We start from the raw sequence: 13,784 nt of genomic DNA on the forward strand, positions 1-13,784 counted from the left end.
CAGCTGCTTATGAACAGCAACTATCAAATCCCATTCCCAAGGGCACATCCACAATGAGACTGTATTTTTATTTGTGCAGTGTTTCTGTTTTAATTTCAGAATTCCTTTTAAGATTTGAAGCTACAAGACCCAAGAATGATATTTGTGTGAATAACAGGAGAAAACCTCAGATAAAATTGATGGATTTATTGAATATAACTGCCTTGAATTTTCGTTGAGATAATGCTCACTAATAGACGTGTAGCAATTTCAAAAACAGTGGTTATGTATGACAAATGTTAAAAATATCACTACAGTTGGATTATATATGGCTGCAACAATATATGCAAAACACAATATTGCATTGCAGCACAGTTCATTTCATAAGAGCTAAGTTCATCTTATGATCATAAAAATTTTAAACAATGACTTAGAAGAAACAGGTCAGTGAGCAGAAAATAGTGAAATCATTGCATTAATCACATTCATAGCCACACTGTGATAAGCAAAATAATTTTTTGAAAAGAGATCGCTTCCAATGTTTGCAGGATACACAACTGTTAATTCACAGCTTACTACAAGATGTTACGTGTAATGCTTACAAGCCTCTGAAAAGTCTCAGAAATATACTTTTTAATCATGTAAAGATACACTTAATTAGGGAGGAAAAGACTGATCAAAGATACTGCTTCCAAATTGTCTAAGGACCTGAAATGCTATTAACACTGAAGATATACTATAAATTTTGAGCAATTCTCCCAAACATTCAGGAATACGTAATATAGATCATAGTGTGTATGAGAATTGACACAATAATTGACAGATAATGAAGAAATGATGCAAACAGTTAAAAATTAGTCAGTAGAATTTCTTATAGGACCTATCCAGCACACACAATCACTCACAAAAGAAAATCTGAAATTGGCTTATATATGTAAGTAAACATGAAAAATACATGGATTTTTTGCTTAGCTGATTTGAGACACTTTCTACATTAGCACACCAAAGGTGACCAATCAAGATAGCAAAAATCTTGGAATACTGAAAAAGCATTGGGTTGGATAACAATACAATTCTAGTTATGGGACCTTCTCAAATTCTGTTGTATATCATACCACGTAAGTGAGAAGTGGAACCAATTGTATTAATTTGTTTTGATTTCATAGCACAGTAATTTGTACAGCAGTGCTCCATGGTCTGCATCCAAGGCCTTTGCAACAAAAGAGCTCATCGCGACATTGGTGAAATGGCAACCCACCAATAATTCAAGCAAAAAGGAGTTAATTGGGTCAACAACTTGTGAGCTACTACTTAATAAATAAATGAACAACAGGCCAATTAAGTACAATTACTGAAATAAGCAGTAGTTTTATTGTACATGATATTCTCATGTACATTGAAAATTTGTTATAACAAAATTGACATTTAGTTGTGAACCTCGCCCATTGCTTGGATCAGCCTAGGAAACACTTAACACTTTCCCAAGAGAATGTGTTGGGTAAGTAACTGAGTATATCCCTAATGCAGGCTGCACAATTTTTTTCCAACTTCGTATCCAACATTCCCATCTAGTCTTGTTATGGAAGATACATACATTATTGTATGACACGAATTCTTACTGTTCATGTCAACAGTTGACTATAAGTGGTCTGTGTTTTTTGCAGATGAAAAGGGGAATGTTAATTACTTTTTTCCCTACATGCTTTACTTGTTGTGAGCTATCAAGACTTATTGTCCATGGCCTTTTGTGATAAAACATTTTGTTTCAATGTTTTGGCAGATTGCAACTCTTGCACAAGGAAAGTCGTGGGACCCAAATACATCTTCTGCTCAGAAGCAAGCATCACCAACAAAATATAGTAATTCGTATGAGTCTGGAGACTGTGGTGGTAGTTACCAAAACATGACAGCTGCATCAGTGTATGACCAAAAGGAAGCATTTTTTTCTCGTATTCAGAATGAAAATGCACAAAGGCCAGAGTGAGTAAATTTTACAGTTGTTTATTATATATGCACTTAGTTTCAAAAACTGCTTTGAATCTGCCAAAATGATATATTTTTTTCATATTGCATTCATAATGTCCAGTTTCTGTGTACATGCATACACACACACATGCACTAATTAATGCATATGCATTTGTACATGTAAACTAACATAGATCTATTTTTATCCTCTTCTCCCAAGCTTCGACATACGAAACTGTTGATTGTGAAATTTTTAGAATTCTGTCATCATTATTACTGTACTTTGTGGATATTATAACTCTAAATGCTTACAAACTCTATTTTCTTTATTTTCTCTACTAAGTTTTACAAATTTATATACAGAGTATTATCTATAGTTTAGGAATATACATTCATATCTTACAGCATTTCTAATTTAATTCACTTGTCCTTTATTCTAGTTCCACATATCAAGTGTACATGTTCTTTGCACCAATTTCTGTTGTCCTTACCCCTTGTCTCAGTAGTTTGTACCAAATATGCTTCAAAAACCTACATGCTATCATGGGAAACAATGTTGCTAAAAGTGTCAAATTTTTAAAATGTTCATTGCCTTTACAGTATAATGATGTATATATTTTGTAAATCCAGATGTTTTTATGTGGTCATAATAATACTTACAAAAAAGTATATATCAGAGAACTCACCAGCATTTTCACAGATGGTAATTACTCTCATAAAACTACTGTTGAACAAAGGATATTACTAGACAGTTGGAAATTTTTACTCGTTGTCTTAACTCACTGACATTTATAAAAGAGAAAAGTGGAGAGACATACACTACAGTGAAGCTGACATTAGAGACATTCAAACTTGTCCCTGAAATAACGTATGCAACAGAAGAGAAATGGTTGTGTGCCGAAAGTGAAATGTGTTTGGAATAAAAGGGGAGGACAAGAATGATGGGGCGCTTTTGTTAGCTGAGTACATCAATATGGAAAACATTAAATATGAGAAGTAAAATGTTAAGAATTCTTAGGTAGTTGTTGATTATGTTTGTATAATGGGAAATGAAATTAAGCAGACTGAGAGAAGTCTGTGTATCCAGTATGATGAAATAGAAGAAAGGTTGAAAAATATCATTTAGTCTGTGTGAAGCGACATTTTGGATTTGTATGTGATGAAATAAAGTGAAAAGCAATTTATTTTCTCCTTCCTCAAGTTGTCCCTGCCATATGCTACAATATTGTCAGTCATTAGGAGAGCAGCATTTTTCAGCAATTATTCTGCTGATGATGTAGAAAATACAGTCCTGCCAAACAGTGCCGAGAGTGTGCAAGAGGAACTGATGGAAATGTTTGTATAAAAAAGAAACTAATTGTTACTGTGAAATTGTCATGTTCCATTGCCTGTACCACTTTAAGGAAATACCATGCTGTAAAAAAAAAAAAAAAAAAAAGGGGAACGCTAAATAATTAATACCTTCCAGACTACTATATAAAGACAAGACATGGTTTAATGCTGTTCGTAAAAATCTAAAGGTTTTGGTTGATTTTTCCAATATTTACACAATGCCGTAATAAATGTCCAGATGGATGGAAAGAGAAAATATTGTAAGAAAATGTCCTGAAAAGTTCTTGACCTATTTACTTGAAATTTGTACATGTTACTCCAGTAAGTACTCGGATGGACAAAGGCTAAATATTTTTTGAACAAGAATATACAGATTCTTGGGTAAAACAGACTGTGAGACAGAAAATGCTGCATTGTGAAAATGTGCAACTGCAATAGCGGGGCATTTAAACCATTAGACAAATTGTTTATCCCGTAGAAAATGCATATATAAAAACAGGAAATTTGTATTTATGGCTTATGACTTATTAGAACAGTGCACATAACATGAGTCTTCCAAAAATTTGTAATCCTACACGTTTGCGTATTAAAACTAAGCAAAATACTGTCTATGAAGCTGCTATCCTCAAAGATCCAGCAGCAGGAGAGGTCTCTCATACCCCACATACCAATGATCCAAGCCAATTTATCCATTCATTTTAAGTGACTACAATTTCCTATCCAGGATTCATTGGCAGTAACAGTAAATGGACTCAAGATCAGAGACTGAGGAAAGAGGAGATGGGAAGAAAAGGGGAGGAAACAGATACAGAGAGGGGGGAAGGAAGAAGATGGACAGAGGAGGAGGGAGGAGGTGGGAGGTGGAGGGGAGGGGGGAGAGGGAGGGGGAGAGAGAGAGGGAGGGGGGGGGGGGAATTAGGATTTATATCCAATTCCTGTGCCATTTTTAACAATTTGAAGCATTGGAAGGTTCAGTAGTAACAAATAATTGAAAATGTGCTTTTTATTTTTTTAAAGCAATGGATATCAATTAATAGAAGTGTTCCATAATTTATTTTGACATACTTTGAAAATTTAAAGAAAATCTTAGGAATCTTCATAGCTATCAAAATGAGGAATTTCCTATAAATCAGTCATGTAAGGGGCTAACATGACTCCGAAAAAACTCTTGGGGAGAATGAATGATCACAGCACACACTACCTACTCGGTTATTTATATCTGATTATTGTGTTGTGGCCTGTAACAGCTAGAATTTGGTTTACCATGTAGTTCATTTAGAGTGTGTAGTTGCTAACACTTACTTTCTTGTTTCTCTTCTTCATCTTTAGTCATCAGTCTCCTGACTGGTTTGATGCGGCCTACCATGAATTCCCCTCCTGTGCCAACCTGTTCATTTCAGAGTACCAGTGTCCTCAATTATTTGCTGGATATATTCCTGTTTCTGTCTTCCTCTACAGTTTCCATCCCCTACAGATCCTTGTAGCACCATGAAGTTATTCCGCTGACGCCATAACAAATGTCCTTTCATCCTGTCCCTTCTTCTTGTCGGTGTTTTCCATATGTTCCTTCCCTCCCTGATTCTGCAGAGAACCTCCTCATTCCTTACATTATCAGTCCACTTAATTTCCAATGTTTTTATTTAGCACCACATCTCAAATGCTTAGACCCTCCTCTGTTCTGGTTTTCCCCACAGTCCATGTCTCACTATCATACGATGCTGTGCTTCAAACATACATTCTTGGAAGTTTCTTCCTCAAATTAAGACCTGTGTTTGATGCTAGTAGACTTCTCTTGCTCAGGAATGCCCTTTTTGTCAGTGCTAGTCTGCTTTTGATGTTCCCCACACTCAATCTGTCTTAGGTTATTCTGCTACCTAGATAGCAGAATTCCTTAACAGTCTACTTTGTAATCCCCAAGTTGTAACGTTAAGTTCCTCGCTGTTCTCATTTTTGCTGCTTCTCATTACTTGGGTGTTCCTTCAATTTACTCTCAATCTGTATTCTGCACTCGGCAGACTGTTCATTCCATTCAACAGGTCCTGTAATTTTTCTTCACTTTCTCTTTCACCGATGATAGTAGTGCCATCAACAAATCTTTTTATTGGTATTCTTTCACCCTGAATTTTAATCCCACTCTTGAACCCTTTTTTATTTCCCTCATTGCATTTTTGATGTATAGATTCAACACTTCGTTCTTGGCCTTTCCAGTCTTATTGTTCCATTTTGGTTCTTCTACAAATTGTGTGTTATCCACCTTTCCCTGTAGCTTACCCCTACTTTTATCCAGATTTAGAATATTTTGCACCATTGCACATTGTCAAATGCTCTTTCCAGGTCTACAAACCCTATGAACGAGTCTAAATTTTTTCCTCAGTCTTGCTTCCATTATCAGTTGCAGCGTCAGAACTGTCCATCTACATTTACGTCTACATATACATGGATACTCTGCAAATCACATCTAAGTGCCTGGCAGAGGGTTCATTGAACCACCTTCACATTTCTTTATTATTCCAATCTCATATAGTGCGCGGAAAGAATGAACACCTATATCTTTCTGTACAAGCTCTGATTTTCCTTACTTTATCGTAGTGATTGTTTCCTCCCTATGTAGGTTGGTGTCAACAAAATATTTTCACATTCGGAGGAGAAAGTTGGTGATCGGAATTTCATGAGAAGATTCTGTCGCAATGAAAAACGCCTTTCTTTTAATGATTCTCCAGCCCAAATCCTGTATCATTTCTGTGACACTCTATCCCATATTTTATGATAAATACAAAACATGCTGCCTTTCTTTGAACTTTTTCTATGGCACTCAATCTGTCCTATCTGGTAAGGATCCCACACCGCGCAGCAGTATTCTAAAAGAGGACGGACAAGCGTAGTGTAGGCAGTCTCCTTAGGTCTGTTACATTTTCTAAGTGTCCTGCCAATAAAACACAGCTTTGGTTAGCCTTCCCCACAACATTTTCTGTATGTTCCTTCCAATTTAAGCTGTTTGTAATAGTAATACCTAGGTATTTAGTTGAATTTACACCTTTTAGATTAGATTGATTTATCGTGTCACCGAAGTTTGAGTTCCTTTTAGCACTCATGTGGATGACCTCACGCTTTTCATTATTTAGGGTCAACTACCACTTTTCACACCATTCAGATATTTTTTCTAAATCATTCTGCAGTTTGTTTTGATCTTCTGATGACTTTATTAGTTGATAAACGACAGTGTCATCTGCAAAACAACCAAACACAGCTGCTCAGATTATCTCCCAAATCGTTTATACAGATAAGAAACAGCAAAGGGCCTATAACAGTAACCTTGGGGAACGCCAGAAATCACTTCTGTTTTACTTGATGACTTTCCATCAATTACTACGAACTGTGACCTCTCTGACAGGAAATCGCAAATTCACTCACATAAGTGAGACGATATTCCATAAGCAGGCAATTTCACTATTAGCCGCTTGTGTGGTACAGTGTCAAAAGCCTTCTGGAAATCCAGGAATACGGAATCAATCTGAAATCCCTTGTCAATAGCACTCAGCACTTCATGTTAATAAAGAGCTAGTTGTGTTTCACAGGAACAGTGTTTTCTCAACCCATGTTGACTGTGTGTCAATAGACCGTTTCCTTCGAGGTAATTCATAATTTTCGAACACAATATTTGTTCTAAAATCCTGCTGCATATCGACATTAACAAAATGTGCCTGTAATTTAGTGCATTACTCCTACTACCTTTCTCGAATATTGGTGTGACCTGTCCAACTTTCTAGTCTTTGGGTATGGACCTTTCGTCGAGTGAACGGTTGTATATGATTAAGTATGGAGCTAATGCACCAGCATACTCGGAAAGCAACCTAGTTGGTGTACATTCTGGACCAGAAGACTTGCTTTTATTGATTTGAGTTGCTTCACTATTCCGAGGATATTTACTTCCATGTTACTCATGTTGGCAGCTGTTCTCGATTTGAAGTCTGGAGTATTTACTTCGTCTTCTTTTGTGAAGGTATTTTGGAAGGTTGTGTTTAGTAACTCTGCTTTGGCAGCACTGTCTTCGATAGTATCTCCATTGTTATCGCGCAGGGAAGGCATTGATTGTTTCTTGCCATTAACATACTTCACATGCGACCAGAATCTCTTTGAATTTTTTCTGACAGGTTTCAAGACAAAGTTTCGATGTGGAAACTGTTACAGGCATCTCGCATTGAACTCAGCACTAAATTTTGAGCTTCTGTAAAAGATTTCCAGTCTTGGGGATTTTGCTTCTGTTTAAATTTTGCATGTTTGTTTTGTTGTTTCCGCATCAGTGTTCTAACACGTTCCGTGTACCAAGGAGGATCAGCTCTGTTGTTTGTTAGTTTATTTGGTATAAATCTCTCAATTGCTGCCGATACTATTTCTTTGAATTTAAGCCAAATCTGGCCTACACTTATATTGTTAATTTGGAACGAGTGGAGATTGTCTGTCAGGAAGGTGTCAAGTGAATTTTTATCTGCTTTTTTGAATAGGTATACTTTTTGCTTATTTTTCGAGGGTTTGGGGATTACAATATTCAATCTCGCTACGACAACCATGTGTTCACTAATCCCTATATTACCTTTGATGCTAGTTATTAACTCAGGATTGTTTGTTGCAAAAAGGCCAAGTGTGTTTTCACAATCGTTTACTATTCGCATGGGCTCATGAACTAACTGCTCGAAATAATTTTCAGAGAATGCATTTAGCACAATTTCGGATGATATTTTATGCGTACCTCCAGAATTAAACATGTATTTTTTGCCAACATATTGAGGGTAAATTAAAGTCACCACCAACTACTATCGTATGAGTCGGGTACATGTTTGAAATCAAACTCGAGTTTTTTTGAACCTTTCAGTGAGTGTATCATCTGAAATGGGAGGTCGGTAAAAGGATCCAATTATTATTTTATTTCTGGTGCCTTTCCTAAAGCCAAACTGATTGTCATGTGACAGACTTACGTACAGCTCTTGATTCTGGACTGTAGTAGTGGACAGTAAAAAGGTGTGTAGTATTAAGAATGGTGTCCAAGTAAGAAGGCTGGTGTTTGTGTCTGTGGGGGTGGGAGTGGGGGTGAGGGAGGTGGTTTACATGCCTGTCAACTGCTCAATATCTCAACTACACATTTGAGTGGTTACCTTTACTCTTTCCATTATGTGCATATCACCCAGACCTTTCGAGCATCATATAAGTTACGTAGCATTCATAATTCTATATGTTAACTTAAATTTTCAGTGGCGTACCTCCAAACCAAGGTGGGCGGTACTCGGGATTTGGATACACTATGGAGACACCTCCTCGTAGTAGCTCTCAAGAATTCTTTGATACTGCAGTTTCCTCTCTTGCAAGTGTAAGTTGATTTTTTATTTTCACTTGTTTGTCCATATGGTTTTCATCTTCAAATGCTTTGACCAATTTTCCAGAAGTGGTTATTTATTAGTATAATGCCCAGTATTAAAATAAATAAAAGAATTGTTAGAAGACTGTAGAGAATTTCCATCTGAAACCTCCGCTTGGAACAATTCTAAATATAATTAGAAAATAGTGCGGAAACATTGCAACTGCACATTTTCTGTTTCATTCAGGCTATTAGAATTTTTGCATTCTGTGTTAAAATTTACTTCAGATTCTTCCTCTGCAGTGATATGGTTTTTAGAGGTACATACAGCATTTGAAATGGTATGATGATTCAGTATCTCACACATCTTAGAGTAATGTAATCTTTGTCATCAGAGATTTGTGCATGTAGTATTTAAGATCTTTAATTGATAATTATATTGATGTAAACAGCTATTCATTGAATATTGGGGATATAGAGCAGCTGATTATAAACAGGTTGAAAATTTCATTTTAGAATTAGATTTCTTCTTTTTTTGTATCCAAGTAATTTCTTTTTTTCCCCTTTACATTGTTGCCATGCTGTGGTGCCATAATCATTAGTGATATGAAGAAAATGAGATTATTTGTTGGTCTGGCACAGAGATGCCATTGATAACGATAAAATAACTAACAGTGATACACCAAGTGCAATAACCCAAGTCTTGTGTCAATTTGATGTGTGTTGTAGTTTTCTTAATATGTTTTTAAAATAATCATGTTGTATATATGTATTGTTGAAATTGGGAAATTGGATTACTGTGCAATGACAGAAACCTATGTTTTGGACTGTTTGTCACCAATGGAACTGGATGGAAAAATTGTTGAAAGTTTATTGGAGGTGATATATATGGAGACAAACTAGACCTGTAAGCTGATGTGAACTGATCATCTTGAAAAAAGGTTGGACATCAACATCAAAAAGTCTTCAGGTTGAACTGCATGGAAAGAAGTGTGCAGCAACTTAGGTTGCTAAAAATGAAAATCTTTCTTAAATACATTTCACAAGCCAACATACTTCTTTTGACATTGGTAAAGCTGCAGTTAGTATAACATCTGTCCTTTAAACCAAATTTGTGATGTCCTTTGACTTAGTGTTAAGTGAAATTGCGTGTGTAAAATAAGACACAGTGCATTGATCTAAAAGGTGGACATTGTGGAGATGCAGAATACTGTGTGTGCAGAAAAATAAGATACTGACAGTGTTCCACCAATAAAATAACAACCATCAGTATATGCCTAAAATATGACACCAAGCAGAGAGAAGAAGTAGAAAGTGTTAAATTCTGGGGATTACAGCTTGACAATAAATTGAACTGGGAGGAGTGCAGTACAGAACTGGTAAAGCATCTAAACAAATCTTTATTTCCAATGCAGATCTTGTCAGCTGGAGGTGATACAAAAATAAAAAAGCTAGCACAGTTCTCTTTCGTGCCTTAATGTCGTAATGGATCATGTTCTGGGGTAACTCATGAAGCCAAGCTAAAATTTAAGTCAAAAACTTGTACTATGAATTAATTGTGGTGTGAACTCTAGTGTCCTGCAGAGGCCCGTTATGAAATTGGGTATTCTAACTCCTGCTTCCCAGTGCATTTATTCCTTAATGAAATTTGTCATACATAATACTGTTTCCGAACCAACACCTCACCATGGAGTCAGTACTATAGAAATATGTATTGTAACATTGTAGCATTGCCCACGTCCATAGGTTTAACCTTAAAATACCCTACATGTGCCTCCTGGGTGGTGCTAATTGAGCAGCAGTGATTACAGGCAGCCAGACTATCCATAGGATCTCCTGGCAATGACATATCAACTAAATAGCAGAAACAGTTCTTTTCAAAGCCCATTAACAAGAAACGTTGGACCAACTATCAGACTCCTTCAAATGACGAAAGCATTAGCAGGGCAAAGTGTGACTACCTGTCAAAATTTTTGCTGGACGACAATATCAATGTCATTGCCATTCAGGAAACTCGTGTTTCCAGTGAAGAAATATTCCAAAGCAGAGGTCAAATTCCTGGATATTCTGCACTTGGTGTAAACTTACCACGAGGTGTATGGAATTGCTACATATGTCCGTAACAACATAAACAAAGCTTCACTGATTTCTGTAAGTGTGGAGGCAGATATACATACAGTTGTAATACAATTGCACGGTATTACTATTACAAATGTTTACAAACCACTCAAAACATGGCCCGATTTTTCTTTTCCCCCCTACACACAGCAGAACATCCTGCAATTTACATAGGATACTTCAATAGTCACCATGAACTTTGGAAGTACCCTCAAAATGATAAAAATGGGAGCATGCTTGCAGAATGGGTTGAAGAGAGTAATATTCATCTAGTGTTTGATGCTGAAGATCAAAACACTTTCAGTCAGCTGCTTGGTACAAGGATTCAAATCCTGACTTATGCTTTGTTAGCTGCAACGAAAGTGGCTTTTCCATCAACACCACAAGGAAAGTGATAGATGCCTTTCCTCACAGCCAACACAGACCTGTAATAATACAAATTGGCTGTGCGGTTCCTGTCATACAATCAACTCTGCATGCTCGATGGAATTTCCAGAAAGCTGACTGGATGAAGTTTTCAACGGAACTGGACAAGACCATTCGCTGGATACCTCAATCACATAATAACTGTCAATGCTTCATTGGTGCAGTAACATCAACAGCTAAAAAGTATATGCCAAGAGGATACCAAAAAGAATATGTTCCATGATGGAATGATGAAAGTGAAACACTGTACCATCACTTTCAGCAAAGTGGTGACTCAGAGATAGCTATGGAACTATTGTCTAGCTTGGACATGTCTCGGAGACAGAAACAGTCGAAAATATGGACTTTACCCACTCGAGCAGGAAAGCATGGAGTCTTCTGAGAAAATTGGAAGTGCACCAGTATGCAGAAAAAACTCCAAAGTAACACCAGACCAAATTGCTTCCCACATCATTACTACCTCAAGAGTGCCTCCTGACAAGAAACATACAAGACATATCAGATGACAGCTTCTTGACCTGAGAAAGAAGGCATCGCCGTCATCTGAGTATACCCATCCCTTCACAGTGTCAGAGATTGACTCTGGACTGAAGGACCTCAAACCTCTTACGGCACCTGGATTTGATGGTATCCACCCAGAATTCCTGATCCATATGGGAGGAAAAGCTAAGAAATGGCTGGCAGAATTCTTCACTGACATCCTGCTGACTGGTCAGCTTCCATTGGAGTTTAAAAAGGTGAAGATAATATCTGTTCTGAAACCTGGCAAACCCAGCAACATGGTAGAAAGCTATCGCCCCATTGCCCTACTTAGCTGCCGCTACAAGCTTTTTGAAATTCTAGTATATAACAGAATAAGTAGCGCTATCCTAGAGAATGTTCCAGTTGATCAGGCAGGCTTCAGACCAGAGCATAGCTGCTGCGGCCAAGTATTGTCTCTCTCATCCTTCATAGTCAGGATACCAAATGAAGTAGAAAACATCTGTGGCATTTGTTGATCTAACTGCCGCATTTGACACTGTGTGGAGGGAAGGCTTTATCTACAAATTTCTCCTCATCATACCCTGCAGAACAATGGCTTGACTGATTAACAACATGCTAAGCGATCGTAAGTTCCAGGTAATCACTGGAAGCAACATAAGTAAGGAGAGAAAGCTGAACAACGGATTGCCTCAAGGATCAGTTCTCTCATCATTACTGTTCAACCTATATCTATCTGATCTACCTGACAATTCATCCAGAAAATACTGCTATGCCGATGACCTGGCTCTAGCCGTAAAACACCAGGAAATGAAGACAACAGAAGATATTCTAACCAACGACCTGTCTGCATTAGATAATTACTTCAAAATCTGGAGACTCCAACTCAGTGTGAGTAGAACAGAAGTGTGTTGCTTCCATCTAAATAATCGGTTGGCGAACGTAAAACTGGAAGTAAGTTTCAGAGGTAGAATTCTTCGTCATAATTGGAACCCAAAAATATCTTGGTGTCATCCTGTATCGTACACTATTCTTCAAACAACACCTCATTAACTTAGCTCAAAAGTTGAGGACTCGAAACAACATCCTCCATAAGCTAAGAAGAACTGCCTGGGTATCTTCAGCAATCACGCTGCGATCTTCAGCTCTGGGCTAGGTGTACTCAAGCGCTGAGTATTGTGCACCTGTTTGGACGAACAGTCATGATACAAGGCTTGTTGATACCCAGCTGAATACGACAATGCGCCTAATATCTGGCGCAATCAGATCTACTCCAGTTTATTGGCTTCCACTGTTAATGGTATAATGCCTCCTGATCTACGCAGATGTACTGCCCTTATGAGAGAATTCCACAAGATCTCCAGGAACTCTAACCTACCCATGCATAGCGACCTGCCACTTTTAAATAGTAAGAGACTGAAATTATGCCATCCTACTTTGTGCGATGCTGCTGACATGGTTGCGAAGGATTTCAAACCTCTTGAAAAATGAAAGGTCAGTTGGAAGCAGTGACAGATGTGCACCTGCATAACATCATCTCAGGCACTAAACTTCCAAGTGGATTCGACCTACCACACAAGACCTGGACTACTCTCAACAGAATCCGTACCGGCCATGGCCGATGCAGGGATGCTCTCTTTATGTGGAAGAAGCTGCCTGATCCAGCCTGTGACTGCAGGGCTCCATACCAGACTTTTCACCACATTGTCAGTGAATGCAGGATTCAAGCCTATCACGGCACCAAAGAGGACTTCCTGCTAGCAACTCCAGATGCAGTGCACTGGATTGAAGGACTGGATATTCAGTTGTAAAGACAAACTTAAGTTTCTTGTGTGTCAATATGTACATATGTATGTGTAATTTAATTTCATGATATGTCTGTATTAGCCATATGCTAAATAAATGTATTATATGTTCTTCAAACACTTGAAAGTCCAGGATTAACAGTAGTATGGCAAGATGTCTACTCACCGCATAGACAAGGCGTTAAGTCACAGACAGCCACATAGAAAAAGAATACTAGAAATATTAAAGCTTGGTTGGGCTTTAGTGCTTGAGAGCTCTACTTCTGAGGAAGGAATTTGTCTGAAAGCTTAAATATCTATGGTATTCTTTTTCATGTTGCCTGTCTGCA

The 13,784-nt window shown here is 37.6% G+C and overlaps 1 protein-coding gene across 3 annotated transcripts in view; it reads left to right on the forward strand.

Annotated features, from left to right (window-relative positions):
• Nucleotides 1-13,784, forward strand: part of LOC124794710 (ADP-ribosylation factor GTPase-activating protein 1) — a 77,024-nt gene that overhangs the window by 23,275 nt on the left and 39,965 nt on the right. For all 3 annotated transcript variants that reach the window (XM_047258291.1, XM_047258289.1, XM_047258290.1), the window contains exons 4-5: nucleotides 1,760-1,959; nucleotides 8,524-8,638. In XM_047258291.1, coding sequence (XP_047114247.1) covers nucleotides 1,760-1,959; nucleotides 8,524-8,638 — 315 coding nt within the window. The remainder of the gene's footprint in view (nucleotides 1-1,759; nucleotides 1,960-8,523; nucleotides 8,639-13,784) is intronic.

This window comes from Schistocerca piceifrons, chromosome 4 (genome assembly GCF_021461385.2).
Source record: "Schistocerca piceifrons isolate TAMUIC-IGC-003096 chromosome 4, iqSchPice1.1, whole genome shotgun sequence".
Taxonomy (NCBI): Eukaryota; Metazoa; Arthropoda; class Insecta; order Orthoptera; family Acrididae; genus Schistocerca; species Schistocerca piceifrons.